The sequence below is a fragment of the Saccopteryx bilineata genome, chromosome 5 (assembly GCF_036850765.1).
Source record: "Saccopteryx bilineata isolate mSacBil1 chromosome 5, mSacBil1_pri_phased_curated, whole genome shotgun sequence".
Lineage (NCBI taxonomy): Eukaryota > Metazoa > Chordata > Mammalia > Chiroptera > Emballonuridae > Saccopteryx > Saccopteryx bilineata.
The window spans coordinates 265,028,226-265,054,386 of record NC_089494.1 but is presented as its reverse complement, the minus strand read 5'-3'; the positions used below and the strand labels follow the sequence as shown (position 1 = coordinate 265,054,386).

Below are 26,161 nucleotides of genomic sequence, written 5' to 3'. Positions count from 1 at the left end.
GGGCTGACACTCTACCACTGAGCCAACCGGCCAGGGCCAGTGGTGATGATTTTAAGTCACTGACATTTTGGAATGAAAATGTCCCTCCTTTATACTTGGACCCAGCTGCATTTCCAGTAGGAAATCCCTTCTTTTCTATCGGTGTCCTCAGGGCTACCCACACAGGCTAAAGAGGCCAGAAGGCTGCTGCCTGCTTCTTTGGGAGGGAAGAGGAACGGAGACCCTCCCCCAAAGGAACCCCCAAACTGCCTGTGGGTCTCTGTGAGCCATCTCCAGTTAACGGGGGCTGCACGTCCAGTGTGGCAGCTCTGTTGCAGCTGCCCAGCTCTCCATCACTCGGGGCAGGCATTTCTTCCTCCACTGTCTTCTGCTGGGGCCATGCCATTTCACAGACCCTCCTCACACTGCAGGTCCTGAGGGTGGGAGGCAGAGGCCATGTCTAGGATATTATGGGGGTTCTGAGGACAGGTCCAAGAAGGGTTTCGCAGGTGCGTACCGAGGGCCAGCAGCCACTGAGCAGAATGGGCACATGGAGGCAGACCAAGGGCGTCCACTGAGGACCCCTGGGAAGCCTGGAACACCTTAGTGGCTGACGCAGTGCCCAGCCCCAGGGCCAGAGGAAAAGTCTGAACGCCTGAAGCAAGAGCTCCTGGTTGGCAAACAGGTGTGTGGGGAGTGTTCCACTTTGACCTCCGCTTTCACTCAAGTCCAGCTGTGACTGTCCAGGGAGGCAGCTGTGATGGTGGGGTCTGGGCGGTGGCCGGCCAGCAGGTCGCAGGACCATGGTTCATCGAGTGTCCCCGAGAACAAAGGCCACGGGCAGGGCAGTGAGGTTGCCAAGAGGCTCCTGATGGAGGCCGAGGGGAGAGAGAGTCAAACACAGAGATGGAAAGAACTGGAAGCCAGAGGGGTGAGGTATAAAAATCTGTATTTATATTACAAAGACAGAACGGTACAGCACAGTCCCTCCCGGGGGGTGAGCAGGTAGAGGAGTGACCCATCTCTCTCCAGAGAGGATCTGGTAATAGGCCCACCTGGCCAGCACCAGGCCTCCTGGACAGCCCCAAACTCTGGCACGGAACCTGCCCTAGTGCCCTGGATGTGACTTGGGGTCAGAGTCCTGTGTGCACAGGGGTGGGGAATCTCCAGGTGAGCTGGCCCAGAGAGAAGCAGGGGGTGGGGAGTGGGGAACCCTGCCTTGCCCAGCAGATGGGGATTATCTGCAGCAGCGGATAGGAAGTGAGCCCTCGGGGCCACAGTTGGGTGCAGGGCTTCATCCGCCCAGGAAAGCAGGCGTGGGCACTGGGTCTCTGAGACCCAATCAACAGAGGCAGGCCCAAGGCTCCATTGAGGGGGTCTTCCTGCAGCCTCTTAACCAGCTAGGCCTATACCAGGCCAGGAGTATGAGGGCCACCACCCAAAGAGGGTGGGGACCCAGACATGAGCCTAGGGTTCCAGGATCTTAGCCACCAAGTGCCGCAGTAGCCCGTGTAGACACAGAGGACACACAGAGTGTGCAGGCACCCTCCGTGGCCCTGTTCTGGTCCCATCTGCTTTCTCTAGACCAGGGGTCCCCAAACTACGGCCTGCGGGCCACATGCGGCCCCCTGAGGCCATTTATCCTGCACCCCGCCACACTTCCGGAAGGGGCACCTCTTTCATTGGTGGTCAATGAGAGGAGCACTGTATGTGGCGGCCCTCCAATGGTCTGAGGGACAGTGAACTGGCCCCCTGTGTAAAACGTTTGGGGAACCCTGCTCTAGACCCAACAAAGCTGAGGTGTGCTCTTAACAATCCAGCATTTTGTTGGATTGTTAGCAGGGCCCTCTCTGGGTCCCTGCGGCCACCAGCAATAACCACACCTGTGCAAACGGTAGGGAGCCAGACAGAGAGGCCATAGCGGGCACATATGGGATGCTGAGAGGGCAGAGGTGGAGCAGAACCTCCCCCACCAGCTGTTACAGGGAGGAGCAGGGAGCTGATGCCTTAGAATGCAGAACACAGACCCTCCCGGGGGCCTGACTTCCATTTCCTGAAGCAGGCTCTCAACTGCAGGTGTTCCCACCCTGCTCAGAGGATAGGAGCTGCTCACAAGGAACAAACGCTCAGTGGACATGCTCAGGCAGCAAACAGGAGAAGCATCCCTGGGACCCCAAGGGCAGCTGGAAGGAGATGCCAAGAGAAGCGTTTTCCTTACAGCCCTAGCCCTAATCCCACAGGCCCACTTTTCCATCCATCATCCCAAGCCCTGGAGGGTAGGTTCTGTGCCAGAGCTGTCACCAGGGACCCCTTTCTGCCTCAGTCAGCCCACCCACCCTGAGGTGTCTGTCCATAGCCATGACCAAGGATAAAAACGACCTGGAAGTTGGTTACAATGCACCAGAGAGGGAGGCAGACACTGCTGTGGGTCAGTCTCACAGCCTGCCACCCGAGTATTGCTGTGTGGTCCCTGGGGACAGGGACTTCAGAAATGAAAGGCCAGGAAAAGCTTCCTAATGTTCAGGCCTGACCACCCAGGTTGAATGTTGTCTTCATCAGCTGCCAATATCTGCTTCGCAGGCAGGGGAACAGGGAGGGCTCAAGCTAGGCACAGGTAAGAACCTATTTCTCTGGTTAGCAGTCCCCCCACACACACACCTGGTGGCCAGGCTGCACAGCAGGTTCCTGCCAGCCACTGGGGAGGGTGACACTAGGAGGCCAAAGCTCCTCCTGCCAGGTGACAGAAAGCAGCCCCTTATGTGGCCCTGCAGCCTCTCACTCCTAGGAATTTGTGGCTGCTGAGAGGGGCAGCTCCAGGAGGCAGGGACCAGGAAGGAGGACACCTTGTGGGCAGGTGGGGGGACCGCCTCTGAACCACAGGGAGACGCTGGTGGTGGTGGTGGTCGGGACGGGGCCAGACACAGGACACAAGGCACACTCGGACGATGGTGACAGACAGATGAGTCCCTGAGACACTGGGTCACTCCCACCCCTCAGCCAACAAGGATGCAATGACGACTAGGAAAATAGAGTACAAAAAATCTCGTACAGGAAATAGAGGTGACACACGCTGACAGCACTCGACCGCAGTCCTTACAGCTGTTTTCTCTTTTTACAAACGTTTTTATGTTTTTGTTTTTGTTTTTTTGGAAAGTCTCTCTCCCAGGAGCCCTGCTCTGGGTTGCTGGACAGTGCAGCCACTTATTCTTCCTTTTTCTTTTTTTAAAGGGAGACCAGAAAGCTCCCTGGCGACCCAGTGGCTTCAACTCACTGGCCCCCAGCACACACCTCAGCCTCTGCTGGAAGCAGAAGCCCCTTCCTGTGCAGACAAGGCAGGTGACTGGGGAGGCGGAGGGACAGGAAGCCAGGCACAGGCCAGGGTCCAGCGTTTGCCCCGGTCACCCCTGAAGGCCAACCACTGCAGGACCTGTGCCCACTGGATCCCAGGCACCTCTGGGTCTGGTGACCACATGTGTCTGCGTGTGTGCATGGATGTGCAGGCAGGCGGACATGCCTAGGTGTGTGCATGTGTACACCTGAGAGACTTAACAAAGCAGAAGCTGCCACGCTGGGTGTGGGGTGACCTGGACTGCCCCAGGAGCTCAGCCCTGGCTCCTGACACCCTTGGGGTGCAAAGGGCCCTGCCCCGCCCTCCGGCCCCAGGGTGCTCACCCGAGTCCCGCCCTTCATGGATCTCTCTGTCCATGCTTCAGGAGCCTATGTGGACCGACTGATAGATGTACAGATGGATGGGTGGAGAGTCACGCCTTCCTTCCTTCCTTCCTTCCTCCGTCCACTCCTTGTTCTTGAGATCTGTGGTGGGTCTGAGCTCCCCACGGTGGTCATTAAGCCCCTCACACGGCGCCCACCGAGGTTTGCAGCAATGACATTTAATACTTCCGGAATGATTAGGTATCGGAGAACAGACCATGGGTGACTATGCTGGGCTCCGGGACTCAGGAGCTAGAACAGCCTCCCTGCAGGGGTCCCTGTCCAGCTGGGACGGGCGAGCGGTGAGGTGGGCCCCGACCTGCAGGTGGGTGGAGGCGGGCAGCCCAAGTGGCTGCTGGAGCTTCCAGAATGGCACAGCAGCGGGCCTGCGGAGAGGCTGGAGAGGACTGGAGGGTTGACGCAGTTGGCTGGGCGGCAGGTGGGCCAAGGAGCAGAGGGCACAGGGCCTACGAGAGGCCAGGGCGGGCAGGCCTCCGGCAGGGGGACCCATAGCCACCATCGCTGCAGCCACCACTCTGCAGGCTGTAGTGGTCATCCACGTCACTGTTGCTGCCAACACTGTCCAGCTCGCCGGGGCCAAACTCCATGCCCTCTACGTCCACTTCTGGGGAGAGCAGAAGGAAGGGGGTCGGGCATTGTGAGGGTGCCAACTGAGCTCCTGGCGCAGTAAGGGTGGGTCTCCACCCTTCATGGAGGAAGCAGAGCCTCTAGGGGTGAGGGTGCAGGAAAGATGGGGCTCTGGGTCTGCAGCTCAGGTAAGAACCCAGCCCCCAAAGCACACTGCCCAGCTGGAAGCCTAGCTCTGACGCTCGTATGGGCGGGTCACCAGGTCTCAGTGACTTGCTCACACTTCCACCACATGACACCAGGTGCTCAGACAGTGCGGGGAGGGGGGGGACACACCCCATCACGCAGTCACCCCCTCCCCTCCCCCAGGCCGCCTCTCTGGCCAGCCCCACCCTCCCCGCCGCTTCCCGCCGCTGGAGCCCACGCAAAGCCTGCGCCCACCTTGCTCGGAGTCGTCAGTGGAGAGGGCGGAGCCTGTGCTGTCCGTGCGCACGCGCTCCAGGCTCTGCACCGACAGCTGCTCCAGGCGCCGCTTCAGGAAGCGGTGTTCTCGCTGCAGCTGCTCCTTGATGCTCAGCGCCCTGCGGTCCTGCTCCTCCAGTTTCTGGGGGCAGGAGAAGCTGTGAGCCCGGGAGACGCCCCTGCCCTGTGCTGGGCTGGGCACAGGGGCACACATGCCCGGCAGGTTCCCCATCCCCTATCCGGCCTGGCCTTAGGGTTGTGCCCAGTTCCTGTGGGCCCCAAAGGTGGACGCGCCCCTGCCTCTCCCCTACCAGGTGGTTACACTAGGTATGACCTCCCAGGCCTGTTCTGCTGACCAGCGGCCAGCTTAGCCAAGCAAATCCAGGTGTGGGCTTGAAGCCCCAGACAGCACTGCTTGGCCTCTGGGCTGGCACCTCCTCCCAGACAATGGCGCTGCCCATGGTTGCTCTTCCCTTCCTACAAGGTGCCCACCTAGGCCCTCCCCTCCCGGCCCCTTACCCTCCCCACACCTCCCCTGCCCTGAGACTCTGCCGGCTGGGATTGTGACCCAGGACATCACTGTGCCTTTCTCAAAGCTCCCGTCAGCCTGCCTGGGGTGCCTGTACTACCTGTACAGGCATCGGGGGCCTTTAAGGGAATGAAGAGCACCCTGGTTGGCCCAAGTATCACGAAACCCCCCAAAACAGCAGGTCTCTGTCTCAGACCTTGAGGGGCCTGTCCCAGGCAACATCTCACTCAGCCACACCCCAAGGCCATGGTGCCTTTGGCCCCAGAAACTCACCCACCACTGGGCATCTACTTCCTATGGGCCTCCCAGCATCAAAGGCACCCCACCCTATCCAGGTCCCACTACAGCCCAGGACCCTGAAGGGCCATCTGTCACCCACCTCCACTTCCCCAGCCCCACCCCCACTCAAGAAAACCCAGTGTATGCCCTGACCTTCAGTTCCAGCTGCTGCCCACCCCCTAGCCCCCACGCCCCGAGACCCCTATGTGCACCTCGATGTACACCTACCCCCTCTCCACCCCACCCTCGGGCTCTGTGGGCACAGCCCCAGAGCCCGGCTGGGTCAGCCACAGCAGCTGGCTGGGGTGGCAGCAGAGGGTGGGCCCCTCTCCCCCCACCCTCGGGCCCTGTGGGCACAGCCCTGGAGCCCGGCTGGGTCAGCCACAGCAGCTGGCTGGGGTGGCAGCAGAGGGTGCAACCCCGCTCACCTTGATGTGCGTCTTGGCGCGTTTAAGGAGGCTGAGCGTGGTGTGGCGGGTGCTGTCAGGACCCAGGGGCACCAGCTGCTTCAGCTGCTCCAGGTAGAGCCTGAGTTTGGCTCGTCTGAAAGAGCCAGAGACAGGACTGTCAGGCAGAGCGGCCCAGCCCTCGGACGCTGGCAGCGAGAGCAGGGTGGCTGGGAGGTCCGAGGGAGGGTGGGAGGTGGCCGGCAGGGCTCCCTACAGACCTGCTCAGGGACCCTGTCTAAAGTTCCCTTCCCACCTGGCTGGCAACTCCCCAGGCTCTGGGGCAGCCTGGCACCCACAGCCCTCCACATGCCCTAGACAAAGAGGGCAGCCTGAGACCATGGGTCCGTCCGGCAAGCCCCCACAGCCTCCCAGAGTCTCAAAGGCCACAGCCAGGCACTGCCCCAGAGCCCCAGCTCACCCTGCGACCACCACCCTCCACAGTGGAGTCCGTGGGCAGGTGGGGGAGGCACAGGGTGTGGGTCAGGCTATTCCCAGAGATCCAGAGGTCCTAGGCCAGATGGACATCCCCTGCCTCGCCAAGCGCAGGGTGCTTGCTGGTCACTCCCGTCACCACAGAAACATGAGTCCATTCGGGTCAGGGAGGGCTGAGGACAGGACCCTCCCACCCGAGGCTGGCTGGCTGGCATCCTTTGGAAAACTGCTTCTCTCCAGATTTTGTCCCCACATCCATGCAGACAAACGCAGTTTCTCCACAAAACTGGAACCACCAAACTCAGAGGTCTTTTTCAGGCCCTTAGGCCCCATGCCCTTGTACAGGGGATACCTTTCCCACGCATCTCTCCTGGGGAGGGCAGGTGGGTGGCTGGGGGGGGGGTGTGCCTGAAGCTCACTCCCAAAGCGTGCTCTGGTCCCCCAGATGCACATCATTGACCCGCCTGCCCCAACACCTGCGGATGCGAGCGCCCTGGCTGCAGGCCGTTGAAGCCACTTCTGCTCAGGCTGTGCTCTTAAGAGAGACGCCAAGAGGCCAAGGGGCTTGGGAGCACCCGCCACCAGCTGTTCCCCCTTTTCCTAGCCATTCCCTATGTTCTGAAGCCCAGCAAACCCCGGTTTGCTTAGCCTTTAGAGACCCTGGGAGGCAAGTGGGCAGATGGCCATACCCTCTGGACAGATGGGTGCCCGAAACCTGGGCGTGGTCTACCGCCCACATCCAGAGAGCACCCTCCGGCTGATGAGGCATCTCCCCACATGGCACCCTGGGGCTGAGAAGTTCTCCAGATTAAACTAAGTCAGACCTTAGGAAGAACTTCCAGGATACAGGACAGAGGCTGTGCTGAGTCAGCCATGAGGCCACAAGGAGCTGGGGCCTCAACAGCCTGGACCCTGGGGGACCTGCATGCAGAGAACACCCCAAGTGCTGCTTGACAATAGAGATCTTTAGCGGTGAGTCCCCACCCTGCACACGGACACAAGGCTGGTAAAGGAGGCACACTGGTGGGCTCCGGAACTCACACCTCTGGGTCCCAGGCACACTGCTACACGGTCCCCTGACACCCCAGAATCCGGAGACCTCAGCCTCCTCACCTCCAAGGGCACCAGGGTGCTTGCCCCGTGGAGGATGGGGCCGGGACTGTGCTGACCTGTCCACAGGTGTGCTAATCACCCTCTTCCTTCCCCCTCAGGCCCCACCTCCCGCCTGCCACCCAGCGCACAACTGAGGGTCCCCTTGTCCACTCATTCCATAACAAATGGCCACTCTTGCAATCTACAGTTTACATACTCAAGTACATGATCTTGGTGAAAAGTAGAAAATGCAAATCAGCAGGAAAAGAAAAATTAAAAGTGCCCCTGAATTCCACCCCCTCCCCTGAAACAACCAACAGGATCATCCTTTCAGTATATCCTACATGTCTGCATCATGAGTATAGGTGGAGAAATCGGCAGACGGAACCATCTATGTGACAAGTGACCCGACATCGTTTATAAAAAAAAAGTGAAACAGCAGACGCACAAAGAGACTCAACAGGACACAATGAAGAGCAGGAAGCATGCGTCTCCAGGTGAGGAGGTTGGCAACGTTTATTTCTTTGGCTTTGGCTTTTTTTGTTTTGTTTTTGTAATTTCCAGGTTTTTCTATACTAAAAAAAAACCACATGTTACTTTTACAATCAGAAATAGACACATTTGTACAAGAAAGAAAAAACACAGCTACAAGACAACAGTGGAAAAATATTTGCAATACACATAAAAGACAAAACGGTTAGTATTCGTGACATTTGGAGCTCATACACAGCAAAAAATAAAAGAAGGAATCTCTTGATGGGAAAACGGGCAGAGGACACAAAGAGGCGAGGTGCAGGACACAGATGGCTAATCGGACACAAAGCTGACCCCACCTCCCAGTTTCCGAGACGTGAAAACTCACCGAGGAGACGTGAGTTTGGGTGGATAGGAGGAGGGGCTGGCTCTTGCCGCCCGCCAGCACGTGGGCCCCTGCAGGCTTCACCAGCGGACAGCAGCTCTGAAGGCCATGGCAGCAACTCAAACCTCTAACCCGCATTTCTACTCGATTTAGGTCCCACAGAACTGCTCCCAGACACACAACGTTCCCAGTGTCCACTGCAGTCCCAGCGGCATGAACCAGAGCTCCAGGCCAAGGAGCCGCAGTACAGCCGGCTGGCCTGTGCGGGGCCAGAGGGGGGAGGAGGAGGGGGGGGGCCTGGGGACACAGGTGGACAGCGCACAGGTGTATCAGGGGAAAGGTCAAGTGAGAAAACAGCAGATAACAAGGTCTTGTTCTTATCCAAATTAGTACCCACATGGAAGAGGCTGCGGCATCGGGCGCGGCTGCCCGGCTGCCTAGGATGGCTGGGGTGGGGGGTGGCACAGAGGAGGTGCAGGCCATCCACGATGAACGGACGTGAACTGTCTGTTCTACCCGTTACAAAGCAAATACTTCGCAAGACACAAAGAGAGGCCACTCGACTAGATACTGTGCCATATTTAACACTGAGCCACATGCCCATCCGGCCTCAGGAGAGTTGGCTCTGGGGCCCTTCTGAGCCCCCATGTCCCCATCCCTGTGGGGAGTGGGCATCCCCAGGACTGGGGCTGGAGAGTGGGGGCCCGGGTCTCTCACTCAGCCCTCTGTCAAGTGGCGGCAGTGCCCAGGCCCTCCGAGTGGGGCACGGGTCTCCCACTCAGCCCTCTGTCAAGTGGCTGCAGTGCTCAGGCCCTCTGCCAGTGCCCTGCGGCTGTCCCGGCATTCCTGGGAGCTCTGAAAACCCACCACTTCCTGTAGGAACCGGGGTGGCTTCAGGAGGCAGAACCTGCATCTGGGAATCACTGCATGAGCATTCATCGTAGCTCCGTCTCTGCGGCTGCCCACAGCCCAGCCCTTGACACGGCCCTTCCTAGCTTCTCACCACAAGCCCTGCTCCTCCTCTGAGGCCCCACAGCTCCCACACATGGTCCCCCAGCACCTGAGGGACAAGGTCCCAGCCATCCATGCTCTGAGCACGCCGGGCCTGGCTGTCACAGAGGAGGCAGCAGGGAAATGGCCTGGGGGGAGAGGGACTAAGCACAGCAGCTTCTCCCCTCCCATTCACCTTCATCTTCTAGCTGTGGGGGTTACAAAGGCCGGTGTGGCTGCACTGGGGAGATTTACCCAAAACCTGGACAGCCACCAGGGAAGATGGTGGGGCCTGACTGAGGGCCTCGGGCTGGCCTTTGGGATGAGCCCAGCCACTCCACACCTATAAAAGCTAAAACCTGGAGCTGGGCCCAAGGGTCATCCTGTCAAGGATGACGTGGCCTCCACAACCCCCAGGAGTCATTAGCAAAGTATTGGCCTTTGAGCCAATACTCATGGGAGCTACTATTTATGAGGCAAAAGAGAGGAGGGACAAGGCCAGACTGGGGTGGCCTGGGGCTGACCCGGCCAGCTCAGACCAGGTCCCTGCAGGCCCAACACGAGCACATTTCCAGGGAAGATGATGTCCAGGGCCTGCCTCCCTGGGGGCCAGCTGGGTGACCAAGCCAGGTGCTTCCTTCCTTCCTTGGGACAACACACAGCCCTTCCTGTGGCCCATGGCCAGGAGCATCCAGCATCAGCACCAGGCAGCCACAGGTATGGCCATGACCAAGGTCCCTACCAGGACCCCAAGCTCCATGCCTGTGGGTTCCTCAGGGCTGTTCACACCTGCCGGTGGCCAGCCCAGAACAGAGGCTCCTGCACTGGGTGGGAGATGCTCCTGGCTGCCTGCCTATCTTGCCTCTATGTCTCAAAAGGGCCCCACAAAACTCAGCCCAAGAGTGGGCTCTGGGAGAAGGGGGCTGAGGCCAAGGTCAGGGTCAAGGGGCAGCTGCAGAGGCCAAAGGCCAGCCCTTCTTCTTGGAAGAGCTACCATGCCCTTGCCATACTCCCTCCCCCAATGACATCCCCCCTGTCTGTCTACACTGAAGGGCTGTTCTAAGCACCACCTCCAAGAAGCCCTCCCCAAAGAACTCCACATGCCTGCCCAGGCTCCTGGGTCCCAGTCAAGATCCTCTTCCAGCCTGACAACAACCCCAGAGCCTGCCTGGCTGTCCAGGCTCTGCACTTGCTCCGAATCCACGGCTGCAGGAGCCCCTCACACACACAGGGCTGGTCCAGGAAGTGCAGCTCCTCTGGAGAACACAGCGTCCCGTCCCTGCCCAGCGCCCGCCCAGCACAGGCCTGATCCCAGGGGAACGGAAGTTGGCGCTGCGGTCGCCATGGAGGGGGGGGGACACAGAGAACTGGCCAAACTCCAAACCTTCCCAGAGCAGGCCTGGAAGGTTCAACTGGAATGCAGACACCCCCCTCCACTTCAACCCCAGAAGGGAGGAAAGAACTGGCCCATTACGCAGATGAGAGCAGAGGTCAGGAGAAAGCTTCCGCACAGTGTCCCCTGGGGTCATCCCTGGTCCTAGCATCAGGGCTCCTGCCTGTCGGGCCCGTGAACACCCATAGCTCCCACCGGCCCTGCAAGACCAACCCTGAGGACACTAGCCTGCAGGGGCCAACCTTGCCACTGCCTTGTCCCCACTGCAGAGCAGGTCCAAGGTCACAGAGACCCTGTTGGCAGAGTGAGACCTGCAGCCAGGCCAGGGTGGCCAGAGCGGGAATGCCTGGAAGGCGCAGGGCCCCAGGTGACTGGGGCTGGAGTAAGAGGACTCCTCGGTGAGCATGCCGCCCTTCCTGCCTCTCGGTGATCAAAGACCCCCCCGCCTCTTCCAGGAGGGCCTGAGAGGAGCTAGCCTTGCAGCCAGAGGGGTGAGCACAAAGTTGGCTCCCCAGGATCCTGCCCAGGGCCAGAGTTCCCCCCTCCCCAGACCCACGTGGCTTGGGGCTGGCTGCCTGTCCGACTGCCCTGCAGACAAGACTAGCAGGATGGTGCAGGAGGCCCCAGACAAGAGGGCTAAAGCCCTGGAGAGAGGCCAGTCTCCTGAGGGCTAAAGAATTAATTGCTCCCAAAGGGACTTAAGAGACTTCAAAGCAGGCAAATCACTGCTTCCAGAGAGCTGGCCCTCACTGCCACACACAGCACAAGGGGCCCTGCCCCAAGTCCCTGGACCCCACCTGGCTCTGGACCCAGGCTGAGCACCCAAGGCCTGGGCCCCCAGCCCTGCTTCCCAGCATGGAAGCGCCTGAGAGCACAGCCTGGATTCTTCCTTCAAGACGGACCCACAGCGAGATGAGGACACAGCCTGGTAGCACTAGCTACCAGGACACATGGGGTGCAGGGGAGGGGGTGCTGGCCGCAACATCCCCTCAGCAGGACCTGTCAGGGAGCTCACGCCAAGAACTCGGGGTGGGGGGCAGGGGGTCACTTACCTGTGCTTTTCTAGTTCATTGTGTGAAGACCTGTTTAGAAAAACAGAAAAATAAAGTTCACTGCACTGCCCGACCACCGGAACATAGAGAAGACAGCTCTACTGAGGGCCCAGGCATCAGTAGACACCGGCAGGAAGATCTGGGGCCCAGAACAGCCCAGAACTGGGAGGAATGGGCAGGTGGGCAGCTGCTAACCAAAGGGGGACCTTGTACAAAGTGACCAGGACAGTCCACAGAGAGGTACAACCATGTCCAGGTATGCCCAAGGCCAGCCAGCTCACCTAGTGAGGCGTGATGGGGCTTGGGCCAGTAGGAGAGCCCAGGTCCCCTTCCAGAAAGGGGCTGACCCACCCTGTGCTCTTAAGGCTGCTCAATGAGCTGCGTGCCTTTTCTGTTTCCTGTTCCCTGAGACCAGCGGTGTCCTTGGAGCCACATGGACTGGCACAAAGACCAGGACACGGGGCAGTCCCATCCTGACATGGCTGGCCAGAGCATCATCCCACCACCCAAGGCTCATACACCTGCATCGTCACAGCCCAGCTTATCAATGGGGACAGCCAGGGACAGGGCAGACCCAGCCCACAAGGGAGCCTCTGAGATGTGGCCACCCTGGGCCTGATCTCAGCCTCTTGGGGAGCAGTGCCCCATCTGCTGCTCAACTCCTACCCATCTGACCCATTCGGACAGGGCCGGAGTCCCAAGTACTTCCCCGTGGGACAGGGAGGCATTCCCTCGTCACTCCCCACTAGGTCCAGACAGGGACCTCCCAGGTCAGACAGGGCTCCTAGGCCTGCCGGGAAGCTTCAAATGTGAACAGAGAGACAGGCCACCTTGGGGTAACCCAGACCAAACCCTGTATTGAAGCTTCTGCTGACCTCTGCCTGCCTGTCCTCAGTCTCCTGTTCCAGAAACTCAGGATTAGGGACCTCCTGTCCCCACCCATGGGGCCGGAGTACCTCCCCATCCTGCCTGCCTCTGCCACCTGCCATGGTTCGTGGCCCCACCACTGGGGTCCAAGGTGGGAGATGCTCCTGCACCCACCAGGGCAGCAGGCTCCTGGGCCTTCCTGTGGAGCCTCAGGACTGCCTCCAGAACCAGGTTCCAGGGACCTCTAGTGTCTGCTGGTCACGTGGGCTGGGCAGGGTGCCTCAGAACCGCCCCAGGGCCAGAAGGGCATATACAGCCGCCCAGGTTCCCAGCCAGCCTCGACTGCGGATAGGCAGGTGGGTCTGCAGGCCAGACCCTACCCTGCCAGGAAAAGGGCACTTCTCAGGAGTGGGAAAATAGAGAGGGGACCAGACACCTGTGGGAGCCATATGGGAAGATTCATCACACAGGTCCCAAGATCACCCTGTCCTGGGCTATATACTTCTCATGGGGGCCTGGGGGAAGGTGAGACACCTGGCTGAACAACTGCCCCGAAAGCCCTTGCTGGAACCCACACATGTCACCCACCTGCCCCACCACCCACTTTTCCTCACCTTGAAAGTGTGGGGATGTCTCAACAAGTCAGGGCCCTGAGTCCTCTGGGCCCTGCTCTGGCTTGGACAGGAGCTGGCTGAGGCCCAGATGGACCAGGACAAGCTCGAGGGGTCATCTCTGTGAGCCTCAGGTGCCCCAGGCCCTAGGAGAGTCAGGCTCTACCCAGAGGAGCAGCAGGGAGGTGCACCCCAGTCTGGGAGACCTTCTCAGTCCCTCCCCTGCACCCTCAAGGTCTCCATTCTGGCAGAATGCGGAAGACAAGGACCCCACCTCAGAAAAGGAGTCCCTATGGCATGAGAGGGCAGCAACTCCATCTCTCTACGTCTGTTTCCTTGGCCCTACAGTGATGATAAAAATAACAACTCCTCAATGGAATGGGATGAGTATTAGTTACCATGTGTGTGAACACTTAGGAAGCACCCCCAGAGCCCTGGCTGTGATTTGGAACATCAGCTTTGAGTACCCCATACCATGGGAACCACATCCTGGAGTTCCCCATGGGTGTCAGCACACTTGGAACACAGGGCCAACAGCAGGGGCCTGGCTATCTCAACGAAGAGGCCTGCGGCAGTATCCCCCCACCAACACTGCACATATTTCCCCAAACTGTCCTCATTAGGGGACCAGGGGCTGCAACTCAGAGTATGTCCCAAGCCAGGGCAGATGGAGGCTGAACCAATTCCTTGCCAGGCCCAGGGCGCCAGGACGTCACAGGAGATGAGTCCTTGTGCCAGCCTTTCTGTTTCCCAAGAACAGGCTGGCCACAGGAATGAGCCGCACCCTCTGCCAAGGGGCCCAAAAGCCCCTCACAAGTGCAGCTCCCAGCCTGGTGACATGGTCCAGGCCAAAATGGACCCTGGGCAGTGTCAGGTGTCCTGTGGTCCTCACGGTGGCCAGGAGAGTGAATCCTGAGGGAAGCTCTAGCTGAAAATTCCCATTATTCTCCACCCAGTGATGGGCACCCCAGCTGCAGGGCTTCTGCAGCCTGGCTGAGGGTTGGGGGGGGCATTTCCTGGCATTGGGAGAGGCTGCACAGCCTGCCCCTTCTTTCCGCACCCTTAAAAAGGATCACCAGTCCCAAAGAAGGGGACTCCTACACTTGCCGCCCAAATTTCATTTGTGCCAGAGATTAGGCAGAAGCATGGGTGCTGTGGAGAAATGGGGATCAGCAGGACAGGGCCTCCGTGCACCTTCTTTGCCCAGGCCACTGGGGGTGGAAAGGACTCAGCCCAGCATCATGGATCTGCCCGTGGAGACAATCGGAGAGATGCAGTTCCATCCACCCTCGGCAAGCAGAGGTCAGGTAAGCAGCCCCACACTGCTCTGCACCGACCCTGTTTCCCCAGACCCAAGGGGCACCGGCCAACGCCCACTGACAACTTTTTTTCCTGCTCGAAAAAGTCCAGACCAACTTGGGGGCGGGGAGCGACTACGGGAGGAGACCCCGGGCGGCGGGGCTGTACGCGTGGCACTGTTTACGCGAGAGGCCGAGGAGGCGCGGCCCGCAAGAAGATGGCGACGGCGCGGGCGGGGCCTGCCGGGCGGGGCTGCGGCCGCGGCCCGGGTGCGCCTCCTCCTCCAGGCTGGCCGCCGGGGCTCGCGGCGGGCAGGCTGCTGCCGGGCTGCTGGCCTGGGGGTCGGGGCCAGAAAGGGCACCGGGGAGAATGGAAGCCCCGGGCCCGAGCCGGGCGGGGGCGGCCGCGCGTGCGGGGTGGGGGTGGGGGTGGTACCTGTTGTTCGGGGCCTTGCGCACCAGGCCGGCCGCCTTTGTTTTCTTCCTGGAGAAGTCGCCGTCGAAGGGTAGCACCGAGGCGTAGCCATGCTCGGCCTCTGCGGACAGACGGCGCGGTCAGCGGGCCCCGCCCCGGCCCCGGCCCCTCCGCCCGCCCGCGGTCCGGAGCACAAAGGGGCGCGGGCGCTACCTCGGTCCCTGCGCTCCAGGTACTCGGCCGCCTCCAGCAGGATCAGCAGGGAGTTCAGCTCCATCCTCCGGCCCGCCGGCGCTCGCCTGCGCGCTCCGGGACGGCGGCGGCCGCTGCCCGGCCCACTCCGGCCGGCTCCGCTCGCCGCCCGCCCCGCGCGCCCGGCGGCCCCACTCCCCGCACTCCCGCGGACTCCCCTGTGCGCTCGGCCGCCACCCTCAGCTTCGGGCCCTCAAATTGACACTTAAGGGCGAGCGGCGGCCGGCGCAGCCAATGCGGGCCGGCACTCCGGCTTTGGGGGCGGACGCTGGTTCGGGCTGAGGCCAATGGGAGCCGGCCGAAAGCATCGGGTCGGGCAGAGAATGTTGACAGATGCTAAGCTCGGATCGGATAGGCTCGCGGCGCTAGTAACAATTTAGAAGCCTAAGCTTAGCAACAGCACGTGGTGGCCCGGCCCCCGCGCTCGCTGACTGGCGGCTGGCATGCATGTTAAGTAGGCGCCGCGCGCCGATTGGCCCAAAGCGGTCTATGTAAAATAGGGACCACGAGCCAATGGCCGGCTGCGGGGCGCGCAGCCAATGAGGGCACAGCGGTCCGACGCGTTGCCGAGAGGAAGCGGAGCGCGGTGGGACCGCTCGCTGCCTTCTCGGTCTTGCGCGAGAGCCGATAAGGACGCGGGAGCGCCCCCCCCCCCGGGTTCCCGGGTCTGCACACCGTGCCCAGAAGGAGCCTGTAGCCCCTGGGCCATCTGCAACACTGGCTCCGCCGGAGCACCGGGCCTCGCGATGTCCTCGGGGGGTATCGCGTGGGGCTGCAAAGGACACCTCACCCCGCCGGACACAGAGTGACCCCAGGAGAGGCCGGGACTTGGAGGAAGGAGGGTCATAGACAGTCAACCTAAGAGTCGTATCTCCTTGAGGATATCAAAAGGCAATTGAGGCGGGGGTGGGTAGGGGGTGGAGGGAGTCCCCCCAACTACCCAGTGGACCCTAGAGCCGAAGGAGGGGCCCTAGGCCTAGTGAGAACAGAGGTCTATCGCCAGAGTCGGGAGGGACTCTCGTGAGTGGAGGACTGCATGCTCCTTCCTGTGTGAGGTGAAGGTGGGGACATTCCTAGAGGCAGGTGCTGGTCCCCTCTGGCCAAGGAAGTGCTTCCTGGAGAAGAAAGTTGCCCTCTGGGAAGGGAGAGAATGCCTCATCAAGCTCCCAATTAGCGACTGGCCCTGGTGACCCCTGATTCTAAACTGGCCTCCGGAAGAGCAGGGAACTGACAGCCTGGTTGGGCAGCCCCAGACTGGCCTCAGTCTCCCTTGATCCTCTCTCTCATTGGTGGCCAGGGAGCCCCCGAGGACCGGACCAGGGGGCTGCAGAATGTGGGGGATAAAGGTGGCAGGACCTCCCCGCAGAAATTCTATTGTAAATGAGGGGGGCATTGCTGCTGCCCCAGAGTCCTAAAACAAAACAGAACGAAAAGCATAAAAACCTCAACACTTTCTGTCCTAAGACCTACCGAATGTTTTATATGCATTTCCTTGTATGTTTTTGCACCCCCCAATTCACAGATAAGGAAACTGGGTATCCTGAGTTTTAGGGGTTCGCCAGGTTTTCCCAGCAGAATGGAGAGTATTGCTTTCCCATATGGGTGACACAGGGCTGGTGACACAGGAGTGTGGAGACCAAGCGGCTTCCTGGCCCAGCGTGACTTGCTGGCGTGACAGCCACAGCTGTATGATGAATGGGATTAGGAACGGGCGTCCTGCAGAGCGGCAGGACCCTTGGGGGGCTTAGATACTGCCCTTGAGACAGTCCTGCACAGACATTAAAACAACCCCTTGATGTTATCCCCGCGCTCCTACTCCTGGCCCAGGGCAGAGCCTCTAACAAGAGCCTGGTGCTGTGGCCCGCTGGGTCAGTCTGGAGGGCTGCTCAGGGTGCGGAGTGAAGGAGGAAGCCCAACTCGGGGGAGAGGCTGGTGCCTTCTGCGCTCCGGGGTACTGGAGGCGGGACCTGCGGCTCACCACAAGCTGGTCAGCATTTTGCAAGGTCACTCCACCCCTGCTGAGGTGAAGAGTGGGTTGCTGGCCCCAGTCCTAAAGCAGCACTTCACCCAGGCTGAGTGCACCTGCCGGATACCGGCCCTCTTTTCCTGCGGTGAGGCGTGAGGTGCGGCGTGCCACAGAGGGCAGCGCAGGCACCTGGGCGTGACTGTGGGAACTGTGTGCCTGCCTGCCGCCTCCCAGCCTGAGACCAGAGGGGGTCGTCCCCACCTTGCTTCCCCATTTACCTCTAAGGCCCTTTCGGGACGCCTCACCCAGCCACACCGGGTGCCCCCGGGACTTCCCACCACCTGAGTGTGGGCGCTACGGCACCACAGGGAGTTGGGGTACAAGGGGACCGGGTCAGTGGCGGGAGCGAGGGGCTGGGCTGGAGGGCTGGGGCCTGGAGTGGGCGGAGGCGTCCGAGTCCCAGGCGGAGAGGGCAGCCCAGGAGACCGCACTGAGTGGGCCGGACTGCGGGAGAGTGGGGGGTAGGGGGAGGGAGGGGAGAAGGGAGGGCGCGGCGGGGTGGTTAGAGCCGACTGGCCCTAGCCGGGTCTGCCGTGTGCCGGAAGGCTGAGCCACAAGTAGGGGCAAGGAGCGGGGAGGGAGGGGGCCGAGTGAGGACGTAGCAATGGGAGGGCGTGTGTACTGGTCTGGTTGAGGGCCCGCAATCTCTACATCAGCGCCTCCACGTGAGGGCGGGGCATAGGCGCCCTGGGGGTCCCTGCTGGTTCCCCCAGGAGGCAGGCGCGGCTCTGTAGTGCAGGTATCCAGCAAGTGCCCCTCACCTCCTCCAGGGAGCCTTCCCTAAGCCCAGGCTACCCGTTTTTTTCTCCTGCGCAGCCCTTCTGCCCTCTCCCTGCCATGAACTGTAGGGATCCAGGGCCTCACCCCAACATTCCTCTCCCCTTCCTGCTGCCTGGGCTTCTTTGGCCTGGTCCCTCTTGACCAGCACACCCATCTCCTCCTCCAGGAAGTTTTCTGGGTCCTCCAGGCCATGCCCAGGTGGCTCTAGCTGCTACATTCTGTCCTAGGATAGAAGCCTCCTAGTTACTTGGATGCCCTGAGAGCCTAAGTTCAAGAAACCCATTCCCCTGACCTGTGGTGGTGCAGTGGATAAAGCGTCGACCTGGAAATGCTGAGGTCGCCGGTTCAAAACCCTGGGCTTGCCTGGTCAAGGCGCATATGGGAGTTGATGCTTCCAGCTCCTCCCTCCTTCTCTCTCTCTGTCTCTCTCTCCTCTCTCTCCCTCTCTGTCTCTCTCCTTCTCTCTCTCCTCTCTAAAAATGAATAAATTAAAAAAAGAAAAAAAAGAAACCCATTCCCAACTCCCCATTTCTGGGTCCCAGTCATGCAGCTGCTTCTACACCCCAGGACAGCAGGTCAGGCTCTAGCATGTGTGACCTCTGCTGCCTCAGGATGGTACAGAGGCCTCTCATATCACAGGGTCTTGAGTGATGGGTGTGAGGTGATTGTGGCTAACTTGTGTTACTGCCCCTGATGGAGCTCAAGTCCCAGAAGTGGAGGCCCTGCCCACTGCTTGTGTGTGTCCAAACCACAAATCAGACATGTCCTCCCCTGCTCAGAACGGTCCCATGCCCCCCTCTCCCGCCCATGCCTTCAGGAAGCAGCCTGGGATTTGGTCCTTGGGGTGACCCAGCCATGTTTTCCATCTGTGCTCCCCCTGCTGAGAGCATCACCATTTTTCACTCTCAGTGCTGTTCTATGCTGAGCACCCAATTCTCCAGACACCCTGCTCACCCCTATAGGCCCAGCTGGTACAGCCAGCTCCAACGACCTCAGACCTGTAGAGCCCCAAGAGCAGGGCAGGTCTGGAGTGGCTGGGTACACATCCTTGCCAAGCTCAGGGGGAGGCTCCAGCCTGAGTTACCCTGACCATTCGGGAGCAGATGAACACATCAGTAGAACCCAAAACCTTGCACATGTTTAAGTCTTTGGTGTGAGATTGAGTTTGAGTCACTGCTCTGTGCTGGACTGGAATCCATTTCTCCCTAGTCTCGGAGGTAGGAGAGAGACTCTGACTGGTTGATTGGTCTCCTGCAAAGGGACCCTACCTAGGCTCTGCCCTGATAATGTCTGTGAGGGTAGGGACTGTGGCCACCATGGAATGGGAAGGCTGCCTGGAGGAGGTGGCTCTGGATAGGCCTGGGAGGAGACCAGCGCCTCCAGGATTGTGGGTCATATGGGTGACATAGTGTGAGTGATTTGAGTCTCACCCACCTCCCCTAGCTCCCGCTGCAGAGCCCCGAGAACAGATGGAGCTGCCCCCTTCCATGGTGTTGTCAGTCCTCACACCAGCCCTGGGGGTCCAAGGTGTCCAGCTCAGACCAGGACCCCTTCTCTCCCCCCCCCCCTCCAGGTGAACCATTTGGTTTGTGACCTGCCTTGCCTGGGGTCCTTGCTAAGCCAGGACCCTCTCTGGACCCTTCACCCCCATTAAGGACCTGGGGGGCTAGAGCCTGGCCAGCGGGTGCAGCTGCGCTGGGGGTCCTGTCTGGACCTGGAATGCCCATCCACAGTGGAGAACCCTGCAGCCAGCGAGCGCTCCAGTGGCCCGCAATGCTGTGGCAATCAGACCACGCTGGGAGGGCAGGCAGTGGGATGGGCGCCCCCTGGTGGCCATTAGAGGCTGCAGCAAGGACCCTGGAGGGAGTCCAGCCCTGGGCCATATAGGAGGGCGAAGGGCGGGCCCCCCAACGCTGCCCCTCCCACTTGGCCTCCTGGGGTGATATCGGCCCATTCCCTTCATCAGAAACCATGACACTTACAGTCTTTTCTGCCTTCATGTGCTACCCGCACCCCCGCCAGGGTCACAGAGCCAGTGGGTCCGTGGCTGCCCACCTGGGGTTTTCCAGGGGATTATGGGCAGGACCCGAGAGCAGGCTGGCTGGACCTGAGCGTGTTTGTGGGGAATAGACGAGCCATAAATAGGGGTAGGCAGCAGGGGCACCTCCAGAGACCAGGATGTGTGTGTGGGGTTGTTGGGGGGGGGTGGACTGAGCTGAGTGTGCAGTGGGAGGGGATAGGACCATTGGGACTTCCCCATTCTCCACCCCCCCACAACCACCTCAAGGCCAGGCATGGTGGCTTTCTCTGCCTACTGAGCCCACATGGATAGAGTGCTTCCATCCCAGGCCCTCCATTTGGTCACCTGCCCGAAGGGGTTACAGGCTTCATGCATGTGGATCTTGAGTACCTTGGTGGGGCTGGGAGGGAGGGGGAGGTAGCCAGGTCTAGGGCCCCTGCCTGTGACTGGAAGCGTAAGAGTGTGTTGGAGAGCACGCTGGCCTTCTCCCTAGGCCTGTGCACAGCCCAGAGAGGGGTGAGGTGGGCGATCCAGACCCAGGTGTGTCTGGCTCCTGGCACAGCCCTCAGACTTCCCCCAGCTGCCAGACAGGAGTGCTCCATGCTGGTGGAGTTCCCATCTCCAGAGCTGCCTTCCCTCCTCATGACACAGGCTCTGTTTCCGCTGCTGCCTCTCGTGTAACCCTTGTAAGAGCCCACAACCTGGCTGTGCTGCCCACCTACTTCTGTGAGCCTCCGTTTTCCCATGTGACACAGGGATCCTGCTTCGAGGGACTGTCAGTCATGGGAAGTGGAGGGGACAGCACTAAGAAAACAGTAACAGGAAGGATGACGATGATGGTGGCAATGGGGACACTGAGGCTCGGGAAGGCTGAATGGCTCAAGGTCCAAGGCCGGATTGCTGGGCTGATTCCAAATTGGGACCTCTTGGCAATCTCCCTGAGCCCACCCTAGGGTCTCCCAGTCCTGAGCCCCTGCTGTGGGTGGGCAGCGGGGCCATTCCTTCTAAATCCTTACTGAGCGGGGAAACTCTGCCTTAGACTGACCCCTCTGTGCCCCCATCCCCAGCCCTGGCTTTAACCCTGGAGTGGAGTCAGCCTTGAAGAAGGGCAGAGGGATCACCTGCCCCCAGCGGGGGGGTGTTTGACGACTGGAGCCCTCTCAGGAAGGGGTGGGGGATGTGTAGCCACCCTCCTCCTGGGGGCTGGTGGGAAGAAAGCCAATCCTGCCCTTCGATCGTCCCAAGAGTCCAGAAGCCCCCAGCTTCCTGGGGGAGAGTGCACGTGAGCAAGAACACCGTCACTTCCCAGAAGAAAGAAAGGCGTCCGTGCTGCTCACATGGGAAACAAGAGTGTCTGCTTCGAAACCCTGGACTTGCCTGGTCAAGGCACATATGGGAGTTGATGCTTCTAGCTCCTCCCCCCTCCTCTCTCTCTCTCTCTGTGTCTCTCCCTCTCCTCTCTAAAAAATGAATAAATAAAAATAAAATTAAAAATTTAAAAAAAAAAAAAAAAGAGTGTCTGCAATCCGTAAATAGATTTATGGAAATGGTTTCGAATTACAGCATTTAGAAAATAAAAATAATCTCAATACATAATATTCACTCCATTATATACTTTCCCACACACACACACAGAAGCCATCTTTGTGCAGGTAGGTGTATTCCACCATTAAATAGTAATTGGGGTTATCCTATAAAAGAAGCAATAGGTGTGTCCTCTCTAAAAATAAAGCTGCAATCATCACTGTAAATGTGAAGCCTGAGATTTAAGCCTGAGGAGGTGTCCGTGCTGGGGCCCCACCACTCCAGGGTCTGAGGGGGGTGGGCCAGGGTCCCAGGGGTGCAGAGGGAAGGGGGTAGTGGCAGCCAAGTGGGTGACATCCAGTGGTCCTTGGCTGCCTGGGGAGCCCTGGCCTGAGAGCCTCTGCCTGGGAGTCTACATGCTGCCCCCTCCCCGTCAGCAGGTGGACAAGGGTGGGCAGGCAAGGCAAGGGCACGGTTCACCGAAAGGACCACTGGGCGCAATGAGATAGATGTGTGTTGCTCAGCCAAGGCCCCGAGGGGAGCGGGACGTGGGGGCGCAGGAGGATGAGATGGGTGCCTTCCGCTCAGGGCACTGGGGAGAAATGGACAGCCTGGTCTTTCTGGTTTAGCAAGCACACGGGGGGGGGGAGCCCTGCGGAGCCTGAGGACTGGCCTCTCTCCTGGAGGTGTCCACCCTCAGCGGGCCTCACCCCCAGGTGCTGAGGCTGCCCGCAGCTCAGACCACAACCCCAATTTCCTGTCCCCGGGCTAAGCAGGCCTCCCACTGTGGCTGAGCCTCCAGGGGGCAGCGGCTCAGCAGGGCAGGTAGAGGAGCCGGGAGAAGAGCCCACCCTACTGGCCAAAGCTGACCTTCTGTTGGCCCCCGTGGGTGGGGAGGCCAGCGTGGCTGGGACCGAGGTGCTGGGTGTTTTGGGAGTCTCTGCAGCAGCAGCAGCAGCAGCTTGATGAAATGCAGTGAAAACCCTCCAGAAACCAGCATCTGGATGGAGGAGGCGGGGAGCGCGGGGTGCCTTCTGGGAGTTCTTTTGGGCCTGGGAGGTCTGGGAAGCGCCCAGGGCCCTGTCAGATGCCCGCCTTGTCGCTGTAGAAGGGCGTGACGTGGAACATGTAGCAGTGCGTGCACACGCGGACGGGCTTCACCTGTCCGTAGCGGGGCAGCGGGGCCGAGTGTGAGGAGCAGCGGGAGCAGAAGATCTGGAAGACAGCAGGGGGCCGTGAGCCACCCCTGACCTTGGCCTCGTAGGGAGAGTGCCCGGAGGACAGGGTCAGAGCCCCGACCTTGGCCTCGTAGGGAGAGTGCCCGGAGGACAGGGTCAGAGCCCCGACCTTGGCCTCGTAGGGAGAGTGCCCGGAGGACAGGGTCAGAGCCCCGACCTTGGCCTCGTAGGGAGAGTGCCCGGAGGACAGGGTCAGAGCCCCGCGCACCCCAGGCATTCCGCACATCCCTCCCCTCTCCACCAGGGAGGGCATTAGCAGACAGGGGTGTGCTGGCCCCACTGTCCGGCTGGGACCTTCAGGAAAACCTGGGACAGGTTGTGGCTCCAGGAGACCAGGTTCGGGAGAGCGTCCCAGGCCCCAGACCAAGGTGGCCACAGGCTCCTGTTCAGCAGGGAGGGGACATGGCACCATCCAGACCCTGAGGGCCGAGTGCCCAGAGTCCGACTGGGCCCAGTCAGCGCAGGGCCTAGGCTCGGGGGCCTCTGTGCCACATCCTCGTCTGACTTCCAGACCCTGAGCGGTCCGTGGGCAGGCCCCCAGACCCCACTTACCTTCCCACAGCTGCGGCAATGGTGCTTCCTGCGGATGACGGTGAAGGGCGCTTTGCATGCGGTGCAGAAGCTGCAGGCCTCGTCGGGGACCCACTCAGGCGGGTCTGTGACAAGAGAGCGGGGGACACGTCAGGCAGAGGGAGCCACACAGCAGTGACAGTGGGGACAGGTGGGCTGGAGAGGGGGTCAGAGAGAGGTGTGCAGGAGCCCCTGGCCAGGTGGCCGGCAGCCCTGCCCCCCGTCTCCATTCCTCCCCTGGACTCATCCTGGGCTGAGAGTTTCGGGAAATTGGCGGCATCGCGAGGGTCGTTATTCACAGCTGTGGGCAGTGCCTGTCGATCAGACCCTAGCTGCAGCCTGACTCTCACCCAGGACTCAGGACACAGCTCGAGTTCCACCTGGATGACCCTCTCCCAAGCCTCCCTCTGCCTGCATCCCCCTGTCAGGGACCCTGGGCAAAGGTGAAGGCTGAGAAATGAAGTAATCAACCCCGTCTGTGACACCCTCAATCTATGCTGTCCAGCGTCAGGGGTCCCCGGTCCCACCTCCCATGTTGTCCTTCATCCTCTGCAGTTCTCAGGTTCTTGGGGGCCCTGGGGGCCAGGTAGACCCCTCATCTCATCTACTGGAGGCCAAGGTGGGCTGCCCACCCCGCCCCATCATCTGTGCAGCCTAGGCAGGAACCAGGGGCCGGGGCTATCTCCTCCCACAGGGGCACACGGACCACCCTCTCTCACTCTCAAGGTGCTCTGAAATGGGGGGGGGCATGCCGGCTCAAGAAGCAGCTTGTGTGACAAGATGGTCATTTCCCTCCCATCCTGGACACCTAGGGGACCACAATGTACCAGGCTCGAGGCCAGCACCAACACTCAGAAGGGAAACGGTCACTTTAGATAGCTCCCCTGAGCCACAGAACGTTTTCAGAGGATCTGTCCGTCCTCCAAGACCCTGGCCTCACCCTGGGCACCTCCACACAGAACTGGTCCAGGTCACCCATCCATTAGACACCTGGGGTCTCTTCACCTCCCTCTCACTTCCTTACCTGCCATCCTCCCAAAGATCCTATCAGCTCATCCTACACCACAGGGGAGTCATTTCTCATGCTTACCCTCCCACACAGCCCCATAAAATCCCCGGTTGGCTCCACTGAAGCCCTGGATGGCACCTGTGAGCCCCTGGGGGCCACCCCAGGCTGGGGCCTCCAGCTCAGATGGACGAGTGCAGACCCTCGCCTGGGAGAGACCCTGAAGGATCTGAGGACTTTCTGGGCCTGGCCCCCATTGTGTGGCCCTGTTGTGGGGTGCTCAGAAACCCGGGAGCCTGTGCCATGCCTGACCCTCTTCACACCCTCGATGTGCACCTCCAGTGACCAGGCAGCACCGAGGGAGGCCCTGAACCAGGGACCAGCAGGGGCCAGCGTGGCCAGCCAGGCACGCAGGGAGTGACGTGACCTGTGGCCTCTCGCAGGGTGACTGCAGCCTCCCTGCGTTCTGATGGCATGTGACATCACTCAGGCCGATCGGCCACTGCCCACCTCAGCACCTCCCTTAACCATCGAGTGTGAGAGTGTGCCCGTCCGAAGGCCCTGGGCCTCCCTCCTCACAGAGATGCTGTCAGGGCTCCAACCGGCCTTGGATGCTCCCGCCCTGACCAGCAAGCAAGCCACCAGGCTTGTGGGGGACCAGGGAGTCCCCGATCTCCAGGCTAGTGAGGGATCAGGGGTCCCCAAACTCCAGTGTAGGAGAGGAGCATGGGCCCCCGCTCTGCAGGGTAGTGGGGGAGCAGAGGGTCCCTGGCCTCTAGGCTGGTATGGGAGCAGGGAGTCCTGCGTCCACATGGCCAGATACCCCGGCAGGTTCCTGTGCAGAGGCTGCTATGGGAGGCCTGTTTTACGGTGTCCATGAAGGCTAGGGAGGGTGTTCAAGTGTGTGCCCACGCCCCAGGACCGGCCGCCTCCAGCACAGCCCAAGGCGGGCCCTCAGCAGCTCCCGCTCTTCACGCCCGTGTGCCCAGACTATAAAAGACATTAAGTAACTGGCTTGAGGTTGATGGGCGGTAGGTAAGGGGACCCTGCGTGCACCACCCTGGGAGCCAGGGAGGAGAGGCTGGGATGGGAAGCCACATGCCCAGATGATCTGGGTGGGGGTCAGCGGGGGGAGTGCTGTCTTCGCGGAGCCCCGGTCTGGGATAGGGAGGAAACGTCCAGACAGGCCGGAGCTCCACACGCACCTTCCAAGTCCCCGTCTCGGGTCTTGGCTGCAAGTTCAGAGGACGACAGGGTCTCCTGGCACAGGGCGCAGTCCTCCAAGGCCGCGCTCCGCAGGGTCTGGGTGACTAAAAAGGAAAGGGTGACTGCTGGGGTCCATGTGGCATCACCTGTCCCTTGTCAGTGCATCCTGGTGCTGCCAGCGGGGGGGCGAGCTCCCCTAAACCCAGCAACAGTCCTGCATCCTTCCCGGGGGCAAGGGGTGGGCACTGCCCTGTCACCTGCTCTCACCAAATAATTCAGTTGTGTGTGTGAAAGATTGCCTCTGTGTGTATGCATGTGTGAGAACATGCCTGTAGGCGTGCGCACGCGTGTGTGTACCACTGTGAGAGCATGTGTACAAGAGCGTGCTGGCGGGCCTGCGCTGTGTGGAGTGTGTACATGTAAGGAAGGGTCACTGACGGCCACTCCCCCCCATTGAAACACAGGGTCCATGTTCCCTCCTTGACTCTGGGCTGGCCCCTGACCGCTCGGACAACTAGAATTCGACAGAAGTG

General features: G+C 60.6%; 2 protein-coding genes across 3 annotated transcripts in view; both read right to left on the bottom strand.

Annotated features, from left to right (window-relative positions):
* Nucleotides 1–911: 911 nt before the first annotated feature.
* Nucleotides 912–15,467, bottom strand: MXD4 (MAX dimerization protein 4). Its single transcript, XM_066233781.1, has 6 exons — nt 15,220–15,467; nt 15,028–15,127; nt 11,816–11,845; nt 5,977–6,091; nt 4,720–4,882; nt 912–4,315 (listed from the first exon to the last, which is right to left on the bottom strand). Exons 1-6 carry the CDS (start codon nt 15,281–15,283, stop codon nt 4,158–4,160), a joined length of 630 nt encoding a protein of 209 aa, XP_066089878.1. The 5' UTR covers nt 15,284–15,467; the 3' UTR covers nt 912–4,157.
* Nucleotides 15,468–21,617: 6,150 nt separating this feature from the next.
* The window catches only part of ZFYVE28 (zinc finger FYVE-type containing 28), a 77,727-nt gene continuing 73,183 nt past the window's right edge, over nt 21,618–26,161 (bottom strand). For both annotated transcript variants that reach the window (XM_066280856.1, XM_066280858.1), the window contains 3 exons: nt 25,628–25,732; nt 23,399–23,502; nt 21,618–22,823 (listed from right to left, as the gene is read on the bottom strand). In XM_066280856.1, the coding sequence (XP_066136953.1) occupies nt 22,692–22,823; nt 23,399–23,502; nt 25,628–25,732 (341 nt within the window). In that variant the 3' untranslated portion in view covers nt 21,618–22,691. The remainder of the gene's footprint in view (nt 22,824–23,398; nt 23,503–25,627; nt 25,733–26,161) is intronic.

Coding starts and splice junctions, on each gene's coding strand:
- MXD4 (XM_066233781.1), bottom strand. CDS start 15,283: ATGGAGCTGAACTCCCTGCTGATCCTGCTGGAGGCGGCCGAGTACCTG. Junction 4,883..5,976: donor GCGCCAAGACGCACATCAAG/GTGAGCGGGGTT, acceptor TCCTGCCCCCAG/AAACTGGAGGAGCAGGACCG. Junction 4,316..4,719: donor CACTGACGACTCCGAGCAAG/GTGGGCGCAGGC, acceptor TGCTCTCCCCAG/AAGTGGACGTAGAGGGCATG.